Raw genomic sequence first — 25127 nt, forward strand, 5'->3', positions numbered from 1 at the left:
GTTATTGAATTCAAAACAAAAATGAGCTGTAGGTGAATATGAGAAAACAATTAACTGTCAAGTAAAGTTACAAGTGGAAGCAGAAGGAGAACCATACAAATGGACATTGTGTATAGTTTGCAAGAGAAAGTTATTATAGGCTGTGATTGGCTGACAGAGCACAATGCAGATATAGATTTTGGGAAAATAAAATGAGGATCTATGATAAAGAAAAGGAGAGAAAGGTAAAGATTAAGGAAGAAATGACAGCAGACAGAATACAAGTTGCCCCCACATATACTGATAGGCAGCGTATGAAGAGAAAGTAGAAGAGGGAGAGGGTAATAGAACAAGAAATTAGCAATTTCAAAAAAGTAAAACTTAAGTGTAAAAAATGTGACTGTCAAGAATGAACTATGTTTGCAATATAGAATGCTTCTTTTAAGGACAATACTGTGTTTATTCTGATTGTTTTAGTGAACAATAGTAAAGAAGTGTAATATGTGAAACTTGTGTTGTACATGACATTATTTTTTTATTTGTGGTGTTTTTTTCTTTTTCTCTTTGCAGTGGCATAAAATGTTTAATTTATGTCTTATTCATTTTTACTGAATTTCAAAAGCTTTTCTGTAACATGTCAAGGTTTCTGATTTATAGATTTGGAGTCATACAGACACTTTTTTTCAGTTGAATACTTGGGCTATTTGGCTTAAGTATCAAAATGTGATATAAAGAATTTTGAGAAATGTATGCCTATGTATTTTCATTTAGCATCAACTTTAATATTTCATAAATTTTGATACAGACTGAAATGAAATGTAATTGTAATCTTCAGTCACACATTGTGTTGTGAACAATTTGGATAGATGTGTTGATATGTGTTTCTCTTTCAACACAAACTTTTATATTTCACAAATTTGGAAATGGACTGCAACAAAATGTAATTGTAACTTTTAGTTTGATCTTTTAGTGTGAAATATTTTTTAAAAATGTGTTGCTATGTGTTTATCTTTCAGCAATGATTTTATATGTCATGAAATTTGAAATGAATGTAATTGTAATTTGCAATTTGATCTTATCCTGCTTGAATAAGTCTATACATTATGAAATTATATATATATCTTGGTAAATCTCAGGAAATAGTAGGGATGGGTGGATATGATTCATGTGAAGTATAAATTTGGAAAAAATAAAAGGAAAGACCATGTCATCAAGCTATGGGGCAACACTGTCATTTTTATTAAGTTCACTTAGTGGTGAATTTTTTTTTTTCAGTATTTGAGGAGGTTTTATATTTTTCAAAAATCCTTTTTACATGTGGATCTTGAAAACAATTAGTTGCAGAGTGTGACAGTACAGATTTTGACCCTATACTTGAAAGTTCAAATGTACCCATATGCTCTTCTGCTACAGTGCAGCAGCATCACTGATGGCGATGCCCCTTCGTTTTAGAAGGGAAAGACTGGCGTGTGGCATGCAGGAGTGAGTTACTCATACAGGAGCACTCTTACAGGGCAGGTCCTGAGAGCCTTTGCTTCTCACAATCATGCATAAAAGTGAAAATATTTTACTGATAGTCACACCAGAGTTAAACACACATATAACATGTCGAGTGTGAACAAAGTTAGAATTTTGAAGTTCAGAACTATGGTTCCTACCTAGGAGAGTGGATTGGATTGGATTGTTGAGACCAGACAGCAAGGTCATCAGTCTCATCAGATTATGGAGGGACGGGGAAGGAAGTCGACTGTGCCCTTTCAAAGGAACCATCCTGGCATTTGCCTGGGGTGATTTAGGGAAATCACGGAAAACGTAAATTAGGATGGCCGGACACGGGATTGAACTGTCGTCCTCCCAAATGCGAATCCAGTGTGCTAGCCACTGCGCCACCTCGCTCGGTATACTTAGGAGACTTGTTGTGTAATGAAAAGGTGACCATACAGTAATGAACCAGCAATGGTAAACTCATACAAGCGGTTGATAAAGGAGTGACTGCAATTGTAGTGTGAATGCAATCTGAACTGGAATCTGTTACTCAATTGAAAGTGGAATAAAATAACTTTATCATACAAAAGTGTTGATGTAATAAAATCTCTTCAGTATTAATAGAATATTTTGGAAGGAACAGAATTGTAGAACAGTGTTAGAGAATAGATAAGGCATGCATCATAGGCTCACATTCAGACCTTTAGTTATCAGCATGTGTACGTTGGGAGTACGGTCACCCTCTATAACTGGTTACTTATTAATGTCTGATGTCTAATTTTTTTTAACCTGCCAGGCTACAGCAAGTATTAGTTAACCATATTCACTAATAAAAGCAATAAAATAGTAGAAAATCCAGGATGGAATGTAACAAGGATGCTTGCTGCTCACAATAGAGTGGAGATGCTGAGTCACAGATAGGCACAATGAAAAGACTGTCACAAAATAAGCTTCCAGCCAACAAGGCCTTTGTCAGAAATATACAGACACACACACACACACACACACACACACACACACACACACACACACAAACACAACTCACATACACATGACTGTAGTCTCTGGTGGCTAAAGCCACAGTGTAAGTGTGAGTGTGTGTGTGTGTGTGTGTGTGTGTGTGTGTGTGTGTGTGTGTGTGTGAGAGAGAGAGAGAGAGAGAGAGTCATCTATTTTTGACAAAGGCCTTGTTGGCCGAAAGCTTATTTTGTTACAGTCTTTTTGTAATGTCTATCTGTGACTCAACATCTCAACTATAAGGTGAATAGCAGCTATCCTTTTCATAATATTGTTCCAATAAAATAGTATGGGTGGCTTACAAATTGCAGTATCAGATTTATAAAGTCTCTTTTGCACACTTCCATTTGAATATTTACAGATTATGGATAAAGTATTATTGCCTCTTGTTATAATTTTTGTACTTCTTCTAGTCTATGCAAGTCTGTTGTAACACAAGCGTGATGGTTGTTATATAACAGCTGATCATCATTGATATAAACAGTGAAAATAAATAAGAAGAAAAGGAAAGTCTATTGCACAGGTGCTGTGCAAGGAAACTTAAAATTCTTTCAAAATTCCTAGCAGTCGGCAGCTGAACTTTAGTGAAGATTAAGACCTATGAGGTAGCATTCAAACACATCAGTAAGCTTACAAAGAGGTTTTGGGGGGTGACATAAAAGGGAAAATCAGCATGGCAGGGGTTATGTGTTATGAGATTTTGACAGGGGAAAGGTTGTTCATTGAGATAGGATGGGTATTGTTGAACAGAGGTACTCTAGGGCTGGAGTGTAATGTGGGTAAATTGGAGAACTTTTTGAGGTGGTGTCTGGAGAGCTCTTGCAGTTGTTGGAGACCAGGGCCTCAAATTTGGGGCTTGGGATGCAGGTAATTAAGGTAATGTAACTGTATCTTGCAATGAGAGTAAAAGCAGTCTACTGATGTCTGTGCCATATTTGTAGGTCGCTGTGATAGGAATTTTGAGAAGGATGTGGCTGTTTGGGCATGGGGGAGGAGGAGGGGGAAATTTCATGGGTTAGGAAGCATTTCAGAAACAGATAGCAGTATGAGTATTTGCTAGGGATAGGCATGCTTTTCTAAACTGATGCAGACAGTGAAGCAGTACTCTATAAGTGATAGGATGCCACTATATTAAGATGGAAATGGAACTTAAACAGCATCAGGGATTAATAAGTATTGGAAATGCTGTTGGAGGAATATTGGAGATAAAGCTAGGTGGAATATGTTAAAAAGAAAAATGAAAATTGCTATAAAATAAAAGAAATAGCTGCAGGAAATAGAAAAATAAACATATCGAAAAGGTAGGTGGAATATGTTAAAAATAAAAATGAAAACTGCTATAAAATACAAGAAATAGCTGCAGGAAATAGAAAAAGAAACATAACAGATTGTTGTAAAGGATTACGAGGAAAACAGTTTGAAGGTCTGTGGAAAGGAAATGCAAAATCAGTTTATGTTGTGGTATGTAGGATGATTCTGTAGCATAAAAATAGCTATATGAGCACCTGTCAACATTGCATGTGAAAAAATGGAGTTTTGTGGGCGACATTCACATGAAAACATCACGTAAAATAAAGAGGGGAACAGTATGTGGAAGAGGGGTGGAAAGATTAGGGGTAAAATGAGGTAATTTTATAATTAAATAATGTTAAACTGAAACCTGGTAGTCAGGTATGTAGCTGAAAGACATTGCTAAGCTTTCTGATGATTTTCTTCTTCAGAGATAACTAGCACTGAATAAATGTACACACATACACCCATGAAGTTACATTGTCCTGGCTAACTACACTGTACTGGCTCTGTAGATCAATGTAATGAGGAGTCAGACAACTCAGTTGGAAGGCCTTTCTTAGGCACTTGCCCAGTACATCTTGTTCCAGTCACAGGTGCAACCAATTCTGCGAGAGGCAGGGCAACTTGTGAAAACTGTCACATCACATACCAGTTCTCCTGTAAATTTTGCTCAGCCTTTTATATGGGCACAATCACAAACTATGTGTCGACCAGAATGAAGGGCCACAGTCAAATTGTGTCTAAAAGCAGGTTTGAATACCCAGAGGCAGACAATGTTTCTCAGCATAATATTCTCAATTTCAATGACTGCTTCACATCCCATGCCATCGGAATCCTCTCCCCCTCCTCTCTCTCTCCTGGTATGAGACTACACAAACAGTGTACATGAGAGCTGTCCTTACAAAATATCATTTGATCCTGTAATCCTCGTGGTCTTCATCTCCACTGTACACTCTTCCACATACATCACCATCCCTGTCCCATGTTTCCCACTTCACTCGTTACATATTAACATCCTCTGCAAGTTGTCCCCCTCTTCCTCTGTTCTATCTACCCCTCAGTCCACTCAATCACATCTTTATGTGTGAGTATGCATGCATGCACACACACCACACACACCACACACACACACACACACACACACACACACACACACACACACACAACACCATAACTCACCCTGCCTGTGCCAGAGTGTGAACTCAGTGGTGCCATATTCACATAATTTTTCTAATTTAATTACTGAATAGTGGGATGGACTTCAAGTTTGACATGACCTATCTGCACAGTACAAGGATCTTACAGAAAATATTTCGAGTTCACATTTTATGTCTCCTATTTCAGTACTCAGCTGATGCTTTTCTTCCTTTCCTTATTTTAAATACAATCTTACACATTATATTTTTCATCTATGATTGAAGGCCAGTTACAAAAACAAGTCTGCATCTTCTAGGAGTGTAAATTAACAGTGCTGGACCATACTGGGCAGCTTGTAGGCAGGAGACTGACTTTGAACATTCTAAAATCGTGGATTGCTTCCACAGAATATCAACAGACAGGAAAAAAAGAATCTAGAAGACAAGAATAGGGCAAGAGAAAATAAAATAAAAAATGAAATAATTTAGGAACTGGTGTTGACCCATGTACAAAGTTTAAGAACAAAGAATTGATGAAGACAAAAGATGAGAGAGAAGTGAAAAAAAAGAAAGAAAAAAGAGAGGAGGGTAAGAACAGATGCATAGTAATGGGTTATGACCATGAGCTAAGAAGCATAAAGCAGAAACTCATGCTAGGAAACATAAGTCAAATTTAGCTTGAGTAAGAACAAATAATTTGTTGCAATTTACCAATAGTTAATTATTAATGCAAGTCCCAACAGCTGTTTCATTTTCTTTGCATATATCTTGACTCATTTTACATCTCTGAGGGTTATCTTTCAAAATGGAATCAATATAACATGATGAACATTTGGAAGTATGACTAGCTTGATACAAGCCTGCATTTACTCATTGTTGAAAGTTTCTCATCTATAAAACTAAACACAAAAGCACAGAAGAGAAAAGTATATCTTTCTTTTTTGTTTTGTGACTTGAGAATCAGTGCGCAACTATAGCTCTGTGAATGACTTATTACTGATTTCAGTTGCACACTTCTTTTTTGTTCTCATTAAAGTTAAATAAAATACTTTAGTCTGAGCGGCAATGATTTATAACTTCCTTTAATTCATTCTGTTTTTCATTATCCATCTACATTGATATTTTATCCTGTGTTTGCAGTTTACTTTTCTTCATCGGATCCCCAAATTTCCCTCTTTCCTTCATGTAACGTGTGTTCTATACTGGTTCTTGAATTTATGAAAATAATTTATGTTTTTGCTTTGACACAGCCATAAACTTCTGTGAGAGCATGTACAATCAATCAGGTTATAGTTGCTGAATTAAAGATTGTGCTGGTTGGCATGCCTTTGCCTGTCAATAGATTTGTGATGATCAATGGGCTGCATGTCATGCATCGCTGGGAGGACAGTGACAGCAGCAAGCATGGTTGTCACATGGAGGACCATCGAGTGATAACAAGCAAATGCAGGCTGTATATGGGGTAGGACACAATGGAATGTGTGTGTAACAAGTGGGGATATGGCAGTCTGTGTTATGTGACTAACTTGCAAATTTGCAGTAATTACTGTGGTTAAGAATGTGGAGACATTGAGTCCCTGTCTTCAGAGAGGAATGAGGACTGTGTAGCAAGGGCATGAAGGTATGTTGCTTTTCATGGAACATGGCAGATGGAGCACCTTTCTGTTCTGTAATATGGATGGGCTGTGTCAAGGTACTGTTATACGATAGGCCTTCTGAGTAATTTCGTATGGAAGGGAATTTTCTGCTCTGGACTGATGTTATTGATTGCTTATTTTTACAGTGTTTTGCTACAAACTTATGGGCAGTATAGTTAGTCTTTGCCTTGTGGCCCCCAAAGCATTATAAAACTCACATAACAGAACAGATATGATTTGTGATTGTTTGCCTATCAGTTAGTGTGTATGTTGTGGTGCAAATATTAAGTCCACAGCACAGTGATGTGGGGACTGGGTTATGGTGCATTTTTTGTATCAAATCATTTTCACCTCAGAGTGGAGTGCTAACTGTAGCACTAGTTCTCATGTGCATTCTTCTGCATCTTGCTGGGCAGCAGGAGCTGCATTGCATAGTATTTCTGTTTCAGTTGAACCTTAGGTATGGTAACTACCAGTTACCTATATGGAGTCCACTCCAGGTAGCTGAGTTCTCAGTGTGATGGAGTGTCATACCTAATGGCCCGGGTTCAATTCCAAGCTGGGTCAGAGATTTTCTCCGCTGAGGGACTGGGTGTTGTGTTGTCCTTATCATCATCATTTCATCCCCATTGACATGCAATTTAGGGCAGTGGCATCAACTCGAAAGACTTGCACCAGGTGAACGGTCTACCTGACGGGATGCCTTAGCCATGCAGAATTTCCATTTACCTATATGGACAGTAAACAGAAAGGACCAAACAAGTAATGACAGATAGATGAGACGAAATGTACCACATTGGTGACAAAAGATGCAACTACATGAGCCACTTCACCGAAGTTCACAAGTTATGTAAATGTTTGTTTTGTATCTTGATAATTTTTATGTCCTACATTAATGTGCTTTTAAATTAATTAATGAATGAAATAGATTGTAGTTTTGAATTTTGGTAATGCTATTGTTGGTTTCAGATTTTAGTTATTCTATTTATGGTATTAAATGAAAATTTCAAATAGGAGGGAAGGGGCCCTCTGTAGAAAATGATAAATTGACTGGGACTACATGAAGGATCCATACTAAAAATCTGTGTTGGAATAATTCTGAGCTGGGTTTGTTTTGGATTATGGGTTTGCTATTATCACTATGAAACATGGGATAACTTGCATGTCTGGAAATAAGTGTTACTGCACATCTCTCACCATTAGTGTTACTGGTAGACTGCATAAATCTTTTCCATTCGGGAATAGCTGGCTACTGCTAAGGGGGTTTTCCAAGTGGAGCGACTTACCACAAATCCACAGTATATCTTTCGAGATAGGTGTGAATATGTCTGATAGGATGTGACTGTTCATGTTCAAGTCAAGAACAGTAATCTGCCATAATGCATTTCTTGACTTACATTGAAATATCTGAGGTTCTGCACCACCTAGGTGGTCTATTTCTGTTGCAAAGGGAGACAATTCAAGCCTGCAGGCCTCTTCACATGTTGGGAGAGTTAAGGCTGGCAGATGCATCCTGTGAAAGTATTCCACAGAGTGATAGTGGAGACAATGAAGTACAAGTTGACAGCATGTTACACTTGGCTCTTTAGTGTTGTAGACAGATGACAGCTCCATCTGTTGAGAATTTTTATGTAGAAGCTCACTTAACAGTTGCAGATAAGTACTCACTTAATAAACTGAAAATAACTCCACTATATAAACATGAGCTCAATGAAGTTATTTTGTCCACCCACATAATATAACTGGACAGGACATGCTGGGGAGGTAAAATCTTTTTGTAAACTGAAAAGCAAGCAGTGCTTGTGGTAGAGAAGTCACCTTTCCTGGAAGAACGCTACACTTACTATACAGGAAGACTAAGAATCAATTTCACCTCTATCAGTGTAGAATAGTGTGCAGAGATATGTGTAGACTCTGTCCACATGCATTACTTGTGTTAGTATTATTAGTTACTCATATCTGCATTCCATGTAGTATTAACACATTTTGTGAAAAATAAACCCATCTCCCAGACACATCTGGGCACTGCATTGCCAGAGATTCATAAAGCATTCTGTGGTGCATTGGTATAATTTTGCAAAACACCCTGTAGTTGCTTCTGATGTAGTGGGGTAGACAGAGTGGGAATCATCTGCACAAACTTCAGTTCAGACCTGCGAAGAACGAAAGTGCATGACCATAATCCAGCAACCTACCTTCTCTTGTGATTCTATTCTATCCCACATGTAGCCCCCCCCCCCCTTCTCCACCATGTTACATCCTTGAATCACAATTTATCTCTTAATATGGCTCTACTATACTTAGATGTGATATACACATTTAACTTTTGTTTTTAACCCACTTCATTTAAAGATAAACATTAATTTTATACTGATAAAACAATATTTTTAATAATCTGTGATTTTTCCATCCTTTGCAGTGTAGAAACTATTAGACCAAAAGAAAAAAAAATGAATTTATGTAGGAAATTTAATGAAGTGTAATATTGTATCAGGAAACATTTTTGCTAGAAACTGTGGGTTTTGAGTTATCCAAGAAAAACATAAAACAGTGACCATTGAAAACCTGCCAATCCCAATGCTCACACCCCTTTAGACAGGGCTTTTAGTATGTTGTCCATGGCACTCCTACCTACCACTGTGCAAAAATTTGTGACTACATGAATTTTTTCCCCTCCTCAACCTTTTCAGGTCTTTGTTGACTTTATAATATTCTTAGGAACTGTTGCAAAAGCAGAAAACGTTTTTTTAAATTACAAAAACACATGTAGGTTGACCTGTGGTGCTACAAATCAAAAATCCTGTAGGTAACTAAGACCCTTCAGACATTGACACTTCCGTCAGTACATCTACATTGATGCTATTTGCAATCAACAACAAAAAACTTTTCCAAACTATCTGTAACATCTACAAAAATGACACATGGCAGAAGTAAAGCCTTCACAAAAACTCAGCAACTTCCAGCACAGTGCAAAAAGGAATTCTTCAGTCTTGAATAACAATTTACAATAAGCTCCCACAGAATATAAAAAGGCACTTACAAGAGTAAAATGAAACGGTTCCTCGTAAATCATAGGGCATATAACTTAAATGAATTTCCAGAGGTATAAGTTATTTAAAAGTTTTATTATAATACAAATTATGTTGTAATATTCAATGGTAATGTATGTAATAGCGCAGACCTTGTATGTATATTGTCTGCAGTGTTGTTTTTCCTGAAACCTTGAATGTAACATTGTGTACCTTATATGTATATTGTTTGCTTTTTTCCACTTTTCCTCCATGCAATATTGTCTTTTTTGACTTATGTTTCACTATAGTACAGTCTTCGTACTGAAAGTAATTTCACAGGGCCAAATAAAAATCAAAGTAATCTGCTAACTGAAGTCTTCAGAAGATACACAAAGTAGTTACATATCACTGAAAATAATCAAATTTTTAAAATATAAAACTGGATAGATAAAAAAAATCTACTCAACAAGTGTAGCAGGAGAACGTACACTTATGAAGTTTCAGAAAATTTGCAAACTTTCAGAGCCAGTGGCTCCTTCTTATGGCAGAAGGGTTGACTGAAAGGAAGAACAATGTAGGAAAAGGACTAGTGAGGTTTAAGAAATGGGGAGAGTTTGGAATAGTCACCCAGAACCCCAGGTCAGGGGAGACTTACCAGACAGGATGAGAAGGAATGAGTCTTTCCTTCTCATCCCATCCAGTAAGTCTCCTCTGAGTTGTGTTTTGGGACAACTTTTCCGAAGTCTCCCCATTTCTTAAGTCTTGCCAGTTCTTTTTCTTCATCCACCTCTTTCCCCTTCAACCCTTCTGCCAGAAGAGGGAGCCATTGGCGCCAAAAGCTTGTAGATTTTGTTAATTTTTATATGTGTGTTTTATTCTGCCACTGCTTCGTGAGCAGATTTTTTATCTATCCAGTTAGCCATTACACAGTATCACAAGAGATCTCTTTTCCAACCCCACAAGAAAAGAAGATTGGTCTATAAAAGTGTTGACAGAAGTCTTACTAATATTGATCAGTAGAAGTAGCTCTTAAGACTTCTGTTTGTCCTTACAGATAATTAAAAGGTTAATACAAAATACATTTTTTAGTGAGTATGTATCCCAGTATGATATCACGATATTCCTGCATCACTGTACACAAAATCAGTGGCGTATAAATAGGATAAGGCAGAAAACCTGAAAGAATTTTAGACATCATACTTTTTTGCACACTAAAGTTGACAGGTTAATAAGTAAAAACTATAATGAGTAAAATAAAGTATTATATTATCTAGTAAATGAAACTGATGTCATCACAATCTCACCTGCACAGACAGACATAGAAACACACATATGAAGACCCTATGGAAAAACCGGGGTAAGTCCATTTAACTATGGAATGAGTTTATAGCATATACTGATGGCCAGCTGTCAGTACTATAAGGCAGTTAAAATTACTTTCAAATAACATGGCAAGTTACTGGGATACAGAGGGTTTCACTTTTAATGGTAATGGAAAGAATTTTGCAAGTTGATCTTCTCATGGAAAGAATGGGGTCCAAGGTTTGTGTCAGCTGTTTACATTACACCTGATAGAACAGTTGAGTTGTGACTGCAAATGTGGTCAGTTTAGTTTCTCACTCTGTGTTATTTCCTTATAGTAACAGTGTTTAATTTGAAGTGTGATAGAAGTTTCCCATATTGAGAAATTGGAAGAAGTGATTTAATGTAAGTTGAAAAAAACCTTTCCTAGACAAGATCACATTGATTATTATTTATTATTGATGACCAGTTTTGACAGTTGAAAATGTGGTCTTCTGAACTTTAAAAAATTTCTGGTTACAAATTGCATTCCATTATGAGTTTATCACTCACATCATGTTGTCTTTATGGTGGAAAATATTCAGCACATTATACATAGGTTCGTAAAAAGTAAAACTATATACTTATAAAAAGCACATTTCAAAATGGGCATATTCAGACATATAACACTCCACAGAGGCTTGTTAGTTCTTACAATGCTTGATATACAGTAAAAATGCACATTTTTTCAAGTGTGATAGTAGCATGGTCCTCTTAGGACCTTTAAAATGTGTGAATCACCACCAGATGAAGGTCAGCCTACCCATACAATCAGCTAAAAAGGAAAAGGTTATGGAAAAATAAGCAATGTTTGTAGGAACTGTAGGTCAGTGTCTCATGAGTTAGGCAGTGACTCCAAATGCTTATTGTGTGAGTGTTTCAAACAAATCAGACCCCATAAAAGAGAATGGCTTATCAAGAATTTTAAGTTGTTAGGTAACTAGAATGATCAATCTTTATATCTAACTAGCTTAATTTCTATGACATTAATTGCTCATTGGAGGCCTAGGCATGATGATTCCAATGCCAGAGATTCCTCTTTCCATTACATTGTAAGATTCAAACAAAACGATACCATGAGCGAAATTCCCGTTTGCCAAAAAGCCTTCACTGCTTTCCAAGGAATAACAAAGTGCAGACTGTGGATTATACAGTCGAGTATAAAGTACACGGGAATATCCCCCAAAGACAAATGAGGTTTGTATGCTAACCAGCCATGGAAACTATTGAAAGAAAAGATGGTAGCCATTATAAACTTCATAGGTGTATTTAAGGGAAGAGAGGGCCACTATGGCAAGGGAAAGACAGACAGAATTTATCTCCCAGAAGAACTATAATAAAAAAAGGCATGAGTTATTAAAACAAAAATAAACTGAACTACCTGTTGCATATGGGCATACCTCAAAATATTTAACAGCAAAATCAACTTATCATTTGAGTACTCTCGTACTGATGTCTGCTCAACATGTGACAAATTGCAAGCAGTATTAAAAGGTTTCAATGGAAAGCTCTCACAAAACATCTCTGAAAAAGAAAACTTAGAAATTACAAATAAAAGTGAAGTATTTAGTACTGAAGACTAAGTTCATAAGCAAAGGGCTGTTACATTTTATTCAATAAAATGAAAAGCGAGGCAAGAAAGTAAAAAGATAACAGAAAATGAAGCAATATGCAGGAACTATCAAAAAAATACCTACCCATGCCAAATATCAGCACTAATGATGTACATTACAAGTGTCAATTATCATTTTACAGTTTCAGCATTCATCACATGTTCAATAGTGATGCAATATTTTATACTTACACTAAAGAAGTAGGGAATAAAGTTATTAGCTCTTTGCACAATTTATGTGAGTGAAATCCTTGATCCAAAACTGAGGCTTCCTGTAATATTCTGTGATTCATGCTCAGGACAGAATAAGAACTACACAGTTTTCTTATACCTTCATTATGTCGTTCATACCATTAAGAGATTAGATAATGTCAAAACAGTATTTCCAATAAGAGAACACTCATAGATGGAATGTGATAAAAACTTTGGCTTGATAAAAACAAAAACTATTGCAGAGTTACCAGAAGACTGGGTTAATGCTTTTGAAACTGCAAAAGTTAATGCAAGGCCTGACAAAGATTCCTATTCAACAAGAAATTATACAATATTGGACCACATTTTTAAAAGCATGTTGCAAACAGAAGTGTTCTTTCAAGACATGTCTGTTCAGAGAAGCTCTGGTTGTGAAGAAAGACAATCTGTTCAAACACAGGAGTACTTACAATGGAGCCTGGACACCAGTAGATTTGGAACATTCTGGTGGTCTACATGTAGACATTGAGTCTGGATATCAACTGCTGTGACCTGAGGAATTCTTATGGCCTCATCACACATGGAATGGTAAGTGTTTTGTAACATGAAACTTTTTATAAGGTGAATCAAGATTGTTTTGAAAATAACTAATTCTAGAGGGTATACTTTCAGAGCTCCTGTCAATATTATATGAAAAACATACAGACCTTCAAGAAATTAAACTGATGCAAAAATTTTCTATTCCAATCTACCACATAACAACAAAAAATCCAAATCAGAAAAATGAAAGATCCAAGGCTAAACAACACAAAGAAGGGACAAAGGCCTATCAAAAAGTGACAGACTTATCATGTTCTTTTTATGGCAGACTTTGTTTTGTCATGTAATTTCAATTTTTATTGTTTTATAATGTACTTCCTCTACAATCATTAAATTTAGCATCATAATTAGATTGGTTACCCTTGATTGGAATGTTTTAAGCATTTTTTGTTATCTTGAAAGTTTAAATCTCCTTTCCTGAAAACTGTACAAAATGTGACTTACCCTGTTTATTCAGTGGGCTCTTCATAGTTTTGTGCAACATGTGTTCGCACACACATCATGAACACAAATGACACATTAAGGAGAGGGTTGGGAATAAATGACTGCTCAATACTCACTGCAGGCAAGTTTTCAGCATCTGGAGGCAACCTGAATGTAGCATAAGGATTTACAGTGTCAGTGGATGCTGGAGTAGCTGGTGGCACTGGTTCAGGTAGGTAGAGTGGTTCTTCTCTGTCCCCACTGGCCGTTCGGGGACTGCTTGGCATCATGGTACATCCAGAAACTTTCTGGTCAGTACATGCAGAAGTGCCCCCTGTTGGAGCCATATCACATGACTTCTCAGATGTTGTGCCTGCAAGTTATAATAGCTGTGAAGCATTTCTTGAATGATCAAGTATTGTATAAAAATGAGCTTTCAATTGCTAATTAAAAAACAATATAACCTTCATTTTGAAGAAGTTGTGATAATACATTTTAATGTAGTTAAATATAAATATCCTGGACTCTATTCTCAGTTACATGGTAATTGTGCATTGTGACGAAGCAAGCAGGGATCCTTTTACTTCCTCTGTTTTTTGTCAGCTGCCTTCCTAAATTCATTTTTCCAGTTTTTGACTAATTACTGTTAACATACATGAGTGTAATCTGCATTTTCATAAAAGAGAAAGGTTGGCCCTCAGTCTTAAGGAATATACTACCAGATCTAATTTTCTATGTCATCAATTTCCTAATTTATTTTGACTATTCTTAATTAATATCTTTTGTTATAGGGTGAAATCAATAATTGTTTCATGTCTTAGATTCTATTGTTGACTTACAAACAAATAAAAATTCTGTAATTAATTATAAACATTTGTAAGAGCAACTATAGGATTCTTAAGTATTTATTTGACTCTATTTGAAAACATATTAGTGAAGCCAGCCCTTAATTATTTCCAAAATAATTACCAGGTTTCTCAAAAGTATTGTTTGTATAACAATATCTGTTAATTTAATCATTTAAACAAATAATTCTATGTAACCTTTGTGGTAGAAGAAACTGTTAGAAAGAAGCCATTTTTCAATGTATTCAGTTAATTGAATGAGTTATGTTTTAACTGTAATTTCTGTAAATTAAACATTGAACAATGTATAGTTTCAGTACCTATTATTGTGAGGGTATATAAAGGCCTGATTTTTAGTCCTGAGACAGTCAGTCCATGGCCGATTTTCAAACGAGGAACCTGTATTGGTTAGGTCAACACAATGCATCAACTTAACTGTGAAATAAGTGTAACACAAATAATCCATGTGTTAAAGTAAAGACAATGTCTGTTCAATAGTGCCACATGTACCATATTATTCTGAAAGACTGTGAACTGTGTGATTAAGTTTTTACTGCTCATAGATGTACAACAGTAAACTATTGTAGCAGTATGCTGACATTTGCCTGCAGACTATTAATGAGGCTTATCAAAAGTTGACCAATAGTGAACAGGCCATATTAACTGTATAATATTGATGGTGGTGGTGATGGTGGTGGTGGTGGTGGTGGTGGGGGGGGGGGGGGGGGAAGGGGTGTTAAGGATAGTGAAAGTAAAGAACTGTGAAATGCAAGTGAGCAATTGTCGAGTACATCATTTACAGTAGTCAGTGTTGAACTTCCATCCCCCATTTTTCAGCCAGTATAAAAATGCAGTATATTGACACTGAAGACCATAAATGAAGAAATAAAGCAGGTGAACATCACAGCATCTTTCTAAAATCTAAAACTAGATTTAAGCCAGAAGTAATACACAAAATAATGACATTGTTTCCATAACAAAACACAACTGACGTGGGAAAGCTTCTAACTGGAGACAGAATTGAGGATTGCTGAAGTTTAGCTATAACAGCTCAGACAGTAGGAAAAGTAATAGTAATTATAATAAAGATAATAATAATAATAATAATAATAGGGCTAAGTGGATAAAGTTCTTAGCACAGGAATATTAGAATTTTGAAAATATGTTTCCAGTAAGCACATGCATTATGGTCTTGTGATAAAATGTTTTAGCTCCTCCATGTCAGTTTTTATCAGAACATGTTCCTGCAAAGTTGGGAGCCATTTGAAGATAATTATTATCTCACCCCTCCTTTCTTTCTTTCTTTTCTTTCCTCCCTTCTCTTTGTCACTGTCTTGTTGAAATGCACATGCCATTAAGAGGAAAGGCAAGTGATATTTTCAGCTCACGTAAAAAAACATTAACTTTTATGTGGTTGTTTTCAATGAGAACATTCTCATATGTGAGCAATTTAAAAATGCAGACTTTCCTCTCCCTCCATTCTTTCTTATGTATTGCTATTTACATTAGGAAACTCCTTCAAGGCCACTTCAAAGCAGCTTCCACTGGAGATTTTTAAATTATTTGGAAATTTGTTGTAAAATTGGATTCCCATGCAATAAACTACTTTACTGCTTGTATTAAAAAGGAATTGAACAGATTTATAAACATGTATTGGCATTAGTAAATGCTTACTTTTGAACATCCATTTGCAAGCCTCAGTATAACTAAACTTGTATAGAATCCTTAATGCCTCCTTTTTAAAGGACAAATACTGGTAGTCTATTTATATTTTAAAAATCACTTAAAATGGCCTTGACTGCAATAAAATATTCTTCAGCAGTTGACGTTCATATATACATGATATTTGCTCCATTCACTGCTGCCATGTGCCGACATGGGTGTAATTTCTTCGTTTAACATTTGTTATATTTTACATAGTTTATATTTTACTATTATTATCAGACTCCATCATAAATTACCACTTGTATGAATATCAAGAGCTCAGATGGCAACCCAGTTCTAAGCAAAGAAGGGAAGGCAGAAAGGTGGAAGGAGTATATAGAGGGTTTATACAATGGCGATGTACTTGAGGACAATATTATGGAAATGGAAGAGGATGTAGATGAAGATGAAATGGGAGATAAGATACTGCGTGAAGAGTTTGACAGAGCACTGAAAGACCTGAGTCGAAACAAGGCCCCGGGAGTAGACAACATTCCATTAGAACTACTGATGGCCTCAGGAGAGCCAGTCATGACAAAACTCTACCATCTGGTGAGCACGATGTATGAGACAGGCGAAATACCCTCAGACTTCAAGAAGAATATAATAATTCCAATCCCAAAGAAAGCAGGTGTTGACAAATGTGAAAATTACCGAACTATCAGTTTAATAAGTCACAGCTGCAAAATACTAACGCGAGTTCTTTACAGACGAATGTAAAAACTGATAGAAGCTGACCTCAGGGAAGACCAGTTTGGATTCCGTAGAAATGTTGGAACACGTGAGGCAATACTGACCTTACGACTTATCTTAGAAGAAAGATTAAGAAAAGGCAAACCTACGTTTCTAGCATTTGTAGACTTAGAGAAAGCTTTTGACAATGTTAACTGGAATACTCTCTTTCAAATTCTGAAGGTGGCAGGGGTAAAATACAGGGAGTGAAAGGCTATTTACAATTTGTACAGAAACCAGATGGCAGTTATAAGAGTCGAGGGGCATGAAAGGGAAGCAGTGGTTGGGAAAGGAGTGAGACAGGGTTGTAGCCTCTCCCCGATGTTATTCAATCTGTATATTGAGCAAGCAGTAAAGGAAACAAAAGAAAAATTCGGAGTAGGTATTAAAATTCATGGAGAAGAAATAAAAACTTTGAGGTTCGCCAATGACATTGTAATTCTGTCAGAGACAGCAAAGGACTTGGAAGAGCAGTTGAACGGAATGGACAGTGTCTTGAAAGGAGGATATAAGATGAACATCAACAAAAGCAAAACAAGGATAATGGAATGTAGTCAAATTAAGTCGGGTGATGCTGAGGGAATTAGATTAGGAAATGAGACACTTAAAGTAGTAAAGGAGTTTTGCTATTTATGGAGTAAAATAACCGATGATGGTTGAAGTAGAGAGGATATAAAATGTAGACTGGCAATGGCAAGGAAAGCGTTTCTCAAGAAGAGAAATTTGTTAACATCGAGTATAGATTTAAGTGTCAGGAAGTCGTTTCTGAAAGTATTTGTATGGAGTGTAGCCATGTATGGAAGTGAAACATGGACGATAACTAGTTTGGACAAGAAGAGATAGAAGCTTTCGAAATGTGGTGCTACAGAAGAATGCTGAAGATAAGGTGGGTAGATCATGTAACTAATGAGGAGGTATTGAGTAGGATTGGGGGTAAGAGAAGTTTGTGGCACAACTTGACTAGAAGAAGGGATCGGTTGGTAGGACATGTTCTGAGACATCAAGGGATCACCAATTTAGTAGTGGAGGGCAGCGTGGAGGGTAAAAATCATAGAGGGAGACCAAGAGATGAATACACTAAGCAGATTCAGAAGGATGTAGGTTGCAGTAGGTACTGGGAGATGAAGAAGCTTGCACAGGATAGAGTAGCATGGAGAGCTGCATCAAACCAGTCTCAGGACTGAAGACCACAACAACAATAACATAATAAATTCTTTCTATACTTAATATTTCAATGTATACAGTCTGAAGATGATCCCATTTTGGCCAAAACAAGTTACCATTGCCAATAAATATTTTAAAGCGGTCAAGAGCATTTTTAATTCAATTTTAAAGTATTTTATCAAGGACATTGATATTATCCATGAGAAATGTTCTAAGAAATTGTCTGTTTATATGCTTGGTGGCAGCACACCCCCATAATTCAATTCTAAATCTGAGGTATGGATACAATAAAGCGTAATAGATCACACTTCTCTGCACATAATTCAGAACTTTTGTCATTGTCCTCACAGCAAAAACTGACTTTCTTGATTTTTGGAATAAAAGACCAATGTGATTTTTGCAAGAGATATGTCTGTTCAACATTACACCAAGATAGGCAGTTGTATTATCCAATTTTATTTCTGTATCGTCATCTGACAGAACATCTGATAGCACTCCATCAGGTTGGTGGTATATTTGAAAGTCAATTAGACTTGTTTTACTTTAGTAATTATTTTGGAAGTAATTCTTCAAGTGAAGTAAGACACCAAAACAATTCTGGTCCAGCTCACTCTTTTTGGATCCCTGGTTAATAACTGTTATGTCATCTAAATAATTAAGTGCAGTGACGTGTGGGCATGCTTTCAAAAGGTCACACTTGTGGTACTGCTATGTCATCCGCAGAGGACGCCTCAGACTTGTGTGTGTGTGTGTGTGTGTGTGTGTGTGTGTGTGTGTGTGTGTGTGTGTGTGCGCGCATGCCCACATGAGGTCACGGTCAGAGCTTGCTATGGAACCTGGACTCTTTAAGGATAGCCAAGATTCACTCGGCCTCAGTTCTCTATGTGTACTGCTATAGCTCTTGTGTACATAATTGATTCCTGCTGAATGTTACTTAAATTAATATTTCCGTAGAATAAAGCTATGTTCAGTCTACTGGTTATGTTGTACTTATACCTAATTACAACATGATTGGTGACAAGTGTGGTCCTGTTCTCTATGCAGATTTCTGCTCTGGTTGGTCCCCTGTTCATGCTCATGATGGCTGATGTTGTTACAGAGGACATTTTATGTAAATTGCTTGAACAGCAAGGATCATTTGTCATGGCATTGCATCAGCAATCATGGATGCTGGACAATTAAACTCAGGTACTTCAATCATTGGCTTCTATTTTGTCTAATCGGCATGCTCCTCAGACTGTACTGCCTGCTGTTTTACCCACCATGGCCCCCATAGCATATCCACCTCCCTTTTCCACATACAATGAATCCATTGAGGAATGGGTTGCTTGCAAGAAATGTCTGCAACAACACTTTCAATCTTTTTGGATTACTGATGCTATTTTATGTTGTGCCTTATTTGTTTCACAAATATTGCCAAGAATGTATCAAGTCCTACATCATCTTTCTTCTTTAACATTTGACCAAATGTGTGGGCCTCTTTCAAAATACTACTGTATATGCACCCATATTATTGCAACCCGAGTTGTGTTTTACTGCTGTAGGAAGCAACTACGTTAGTCCTATCAAGCATGGGTGACTGAACTCCATGGGTTAAGTCATTATTGTCATTTTGTGTCTGATACGCATAAAGAGTCATATGTGATGAAATGGTGAGAGATGTTATCTTTCATTTAGCTCTGGATTATGAGGTGCAAGAGCATGCCCTCCAGTATGAAAGACCATCATACTCTGAGGTTTTAGCTATTGCACAGCCATTCAAGGTGTCTCGAGCTGCAGGTAACCAAATGAGTCACGATGTGACATATCAGAATCCAACCCTCCACTTCACACCGAACTTCAGACAGTTCAGAGGGGCAAGACATGGTCACAGTGGTCTGCACACGACCACAGTTTCAAGGTGGCTGGCCTTGCTCCCAGCAGCAGTTGCACCAACAAAGTAATCAGGCCACTAAACAGCAATGTATGTGTTCCGTGTTCCCATCCTGCCCTTATTGTTTCAATATCTATGAGCACCCAGACAGCCCAAAATGCTGTGCTACCTGTCATAATTGCAACAAAGAAGGTTGCATTGCTTCACTTTGAACACAAAAATTGAGCTCAACAATCCTGATGTAGATGTAGATGTAAACATTCTATAGACTATTTCTGTTGTGTAAAGCAAGCTTTTCATTGATGTTCTGGTCTTCTGCAAAGTTCTGCATAAACTCACAAACTTATATGGACTTGGACTCCCATCCACTTCTCCCTGTGTCATGAAAGTTAGTAAATTGCAGTAAATAGAACATTCCTATTCTGGCCCAGTTCTCTGCCCCCATGTATTGCAAGACAGTAGTCTGGTCACATATCTTCTTGTATATAACACATGCACAGAGAATTTTTTTTGAATTAGAGGCTTTTTAAGTTATTTGGTTTTACCATTTCAGATAAATTGAATTTAGTATCTGAACATATGACATGATTAGATGCATTATGTTTTGAGTTTTCCTCTTTGTTCTCTCATGGATTGGGGTGTGCCAACAATTTTCAGGTGCACATTACCATGAAACCTTCTGCTTGGCCTCATTTCTTCTGGGCCTGTCTGATTACAGTAGCACTCAGGGAACAAGTTAAAATGAATTACATTGCTTCACAAAATCTGGCATTGTTCAGCATATTGTATCAAGTGAATTGTCTACTGCCCTTAGTTACAGTAAAGAAATTGTTGAGCCAGTTACGCCTCTGTAATAGTGGACAGTTACCCAATACCTCATGCAGATGAACTGTTTGTAAAGTTATCAGATGGTCAATATTTCTCAAAAACTGACTAGCTGGAAGCCTATTCACAACTTGCTTTAGATACAAAGTCACAACTATGCTAGTTGTCAATACCCTTTTTGGCCTCTATCAATACTTGTGTATGCCTTTTGGAGTTGCCAGTGCTACCACTATTTTTCGTTTTCTGGGACAACTTACACCTCTGTTCTGTGTTGTGACTATTTGGATGACATTGTACTTTCTGGGGCCTCCACTGAGGAACATTTGCAAAACCTCCATACTCTTTTTTTCTGTCCTCCAAGTGACCTGGTTGAAGTGTAATTTAGAAAAATGTCAATCTTTTCAGCCTTCTATCATTTATCTTGGATTTGAAGTTTCTTGTGAGGGTCTCAAACCCTTCCATCAACATGTTTCTGCTGTTGTGTTGCATCCACACCCTAGGTCAGTCAAAGAACTTCAGGTTTTTCTACGCGAAGTTACCTACGACTATAAATTTTTGCCTAGGGCATAGCTATTACTTAAGTTGCTGCGCAGAGGCCTCACTTTTACTGGTCACTGGCTTGTGAAACCATGTTTTCCACCCTTAACACAATGCTGCAGTCTGCACACTGCTTAATGCCCTACCAATCGGGCCTCCAGTTGGTCCTTGCAACTGATGCTTCACAGAAGGGGTGGGGGCAGTACTGGTTCATAGACATCCTGATGGCTCAAGCGGCCTGTTGCTTATACTTCAAAAATGCTGACTACTGCTCAGATCAGGTACTTTCAGATAGAAAAGGAATCTTTGGCCATTGTGCATGCTGTGAAGAAATTCAGTGTTTTTTTCTGTGCTACCAAATTCCACCTGATCACAGATCACAAACAATTGATTTCCTTATTCATTCCTTATTCATTCCTTATGCATCATTACCAGATAAAGCAACACATCACATTCAACAATAGGCTCTTTTTCTTTCATGTTAGAACTACAAGATTCATTCCTGCTCTATGAATCAATATGTAATTACCAATGGTTTGTTGTGCCTGCTGGCCAGACCACACTTAGGATCTGATCAAGAGAAATTGCTTTGTTTCCACATTGATGTCACCACACAGATGGTTGAAGGCTTTCCTATAACTAGAGGATGGATCATGAAAGCTGTAGCTTCAGATTCTGTTTTGTAGAAGCTCATAATATTACTAAAACATGGTTGGCCAGATTCACCACCTTCTCATGTGTCTGACCCCCTCCATAATTATTACATCTTTTGAGACTGATTCTCTGTTGTGGGTGGTTTTCTGCTTTTAGACATGGATCACATGGATCCTTTGGTAGTGTTCCACTCAGTGCTTCATTTGTAGGTTCTCCATTTATTACATGCCGATCATTGGGGGCTGTCATGCACAAAAGCTTTGGCCCATCGACATGTGTTTTCGCCCAGCTTTGGCAGTGATGTTACCTGCCCGTTTGCCTCCTGTTCACTGTGTGCGACACACCAAGCAGCTCCCCAGGTGTGGTTGTCTCCTTGACCAATGTTGTTTGTTGTGTTTCCACATCCACAACTGCCACCTTCACAGCCTTGTCCAAAATTTTTTCTCTTGCAAACTTATCCATGACATAAGTGTCTGATAATATTCATTGCAAGAGGATTTTCCGATTCCTGTGGTATCTGTCACATCCTTGCCCTGCCATTCTATCCACAATCTAATGGTGATGCAGACTGCCTAGTGCAAACATTTAAAACTGAGATGAAACAGTATGTTGCCAAATCTTTGTTCAATGTTACCTTAGACCGGCTTCTCTCCTTGTACCACTTCATGCCGTTTGGCAAAAAGAGCCCCACAGAGCTACTCCATGGGCACCAGCCGAAAACACTGCTACACAACCTGCATCCTCGATCTGTACATCAATCTCTGCAGCCACCATGCCTCTTCTGGCCTGGTGTGGGTGTCTGGGTGTGTGGTTTTGAACATCACCCTAAAAGGATTTCATCTGCCATCGCTAGATGCCAAGTTCACTGTCTCTGCAATACCTGCATGGAGGACAGCCTCTGCTCAAGGCACCGTGATCAGCTTCACCTTCATGTGGACAACTGGGCTCTCCCTGATGTCACATCATCACCTCCAAGCCCATCCACATATGGTGTCACGTCACCTGCAGCTGCTGGTTATCCACTCCCATGTGGATGAGGGCATCCATCCTCAGTGGCCGAACCAGCAGTTCCTCTATCACTTCTGGCATCATAAGCAGGGATTCCATCACCCATTCCCTGGCAACCACTATTACTAGCATCATCAGAACTGTAAGCACCGTCACCAGAGCCGATGCCTGAGGTCAACATGGGAACAGCCCCTGCGTTGCTGGTGTTGCCATACGGTTTGGGTTTGACATGGGAAGATGGGTGCAGAATGTGTCCATGCCGGAAGGACTTCAGCCTGTATGCTCCTGTTGCAACTCGCCACCTTAGCCAGAGCCCATTGGATGAGGAACATAGTGTGTGTGTGTGTGTGTGTGTGTGTTTGTGTGTGTGTGTGTGTGTGAAGTCACTGCCTAAAACAAATCTTGAATTTTCCATGGAGAGTAAATAAATAAATAAGCATTAGCTTTTGGTAGAAATTTTTTCAAGTTTGTAACAAGAGGACATAAAGTTTGTAAATTGCACTGCCTTGCATTTGCCTTCTCCTCACAATAATGAATTATCCTGATGCATTCTTCTGCTACACAAGGGATGTTTACCTTGACAATTAATGTTCTTCATTGGGGAGGTACTTATCATTTGTATGTTGATAATCCACATCTATAAGTGGCCACAAATGGTATAACTTTAAGGTGTATACAACTGGCTTCTCTGTGTTCTGGCATCACAGGTGTGTTTCTGTTAAATAACTTCATGTTCTGTCAACTACCATTTTTATATTTTTCATTAGTGACATGTCATAACCAAAATCAAGTCCTAATCCAAAAGCAGAGTCATGAATAAAGTTCAATACTTAACACTGAAAGCATGTTTATGACAGACACTAATGTACAGACTGAACAGAACTTTCTCCTGGATGGAGAGTGCTGCTATTTATACAAATATCAGATATCTCAGAATATGCAAAGGAACACATAAAGTTTTGAGAAAATTCTAGAAGTGATAAATACTAAATAACAAATATTTTCTGGTGATCAGATCTGGACTGGCAACCTACAGCATGTCAGTCAGTGATGCTAACCATTGCTCCACATTGTACACTGCAGAACTTGCGATATTGAACCCTCTCTTGGAGATACAGTGATCCACTGTTTCAGAAGTTCTCATTGGAACTGACTCCAGCATCCTAAATCTTGATCTAGTCAGTGATCTCTGGCTGGCAGCACTGGAAGATCCTCTGTTCTAGTTATGTTGTCACATCCTCTAAACTATGGCGAGCATGAAAGGTAGCCTTTCCTGTTTAAGTTATGTAATCATTGAGTGGGCTTTCAGTATCCTTGAAAGAGAAGCCCCCATCATAGATCTGTGACTCAGGATCGTAATTGGGCTTCAAATGGAGAGCATGGATGATGTCTCTGTGATTTTGTCCTCTTGATAAAGGTCATAAGTCTCAACATCATATGTGATACCCGACAAGCAGCTAATGATACAATATGGTCCAAAGTTGTCTTTTAATAACTTTTCTGATAGTCCGACTTTTTATACAGGCATAAAAATACCTACCAAGTATCACATGTTGTTGCTCACTGGCCAGTGATTGGCATTATAGCACTCTTGGTCCTTCTTCTAGGTGTCCAAGGACTATAAGTGAGCCAGGTTTCTTGTTTAGCCATGCTCCTGTGTTCTGGCAAAAGAGTTCTTGAAAGGCTGTCAGTGTCTTTGTGTTTGCATCTGTTATTGTATATGATTCTGATGTTGTACCCCTGAAGCCTCAGTGCTCATCTTGCCAGTCAACATGACAGGTCCTTCAGACTAGGCAGCCAGCATAGAGAATGATGATCCAACACAACTGTGAATGGCAAATTAATATGGCTGGAGCCTGTTGATGCACAAAACGATCATAAGGTACTGTTCCACAGTGACCTTGGTGAGTACTCTGTACACGTAAGCAATATTCTTCTCATCCCCTTCCTGAATTTGCACTAGAGATGCACCAATCCCCTAACTGCTTGCATTGGTGTGAAGTTTTGTCTCATTATTTTTATTATGCATTTCTAGCAGTGGAGAAGATGTTAGCATCTC

The 25127-nt window shown here is 37.7% G+C and overlaps 1 protein-coding gene across 1 annotated transcript in view; it reads right to left on the reverse strand.

Annotated features, from left to right (window-relative positions):
- Positions 1-25127, reverse strand: part of LOC126235233 (Down syndrome cell adhesion molecule-like protein Dscam2) — a 263828-nt gene that overhangs the window by 12160 nt on the left and 226541 nt on the right. The window contains exon 21 of the mRNA XM_049943965.1: positions 13864-14099. Within this exon, the coding sequence (XP_049799922.1) occupies positions 13864-14099 (236 nt within the window). The remainder of the gene's footprint in view (positions 1-13863; positions 14100-25127) is intronic.

Source organism: Schistocerca nitens, chromosome 2 (genome assembly GCF_023898315.1).
Source record: "Schistocerca nitens isolate TAMUIC-IGC-003100 chromosome 2, iqSchNite1.1, whole genome shotgun sequence".
NCBI classification, from domain to species: Eukaryota; Metazoa; Arthropoda; class Insecta; order Orthoptera; family Acrididae; genus Schistocerca; species Schistocerca nitens.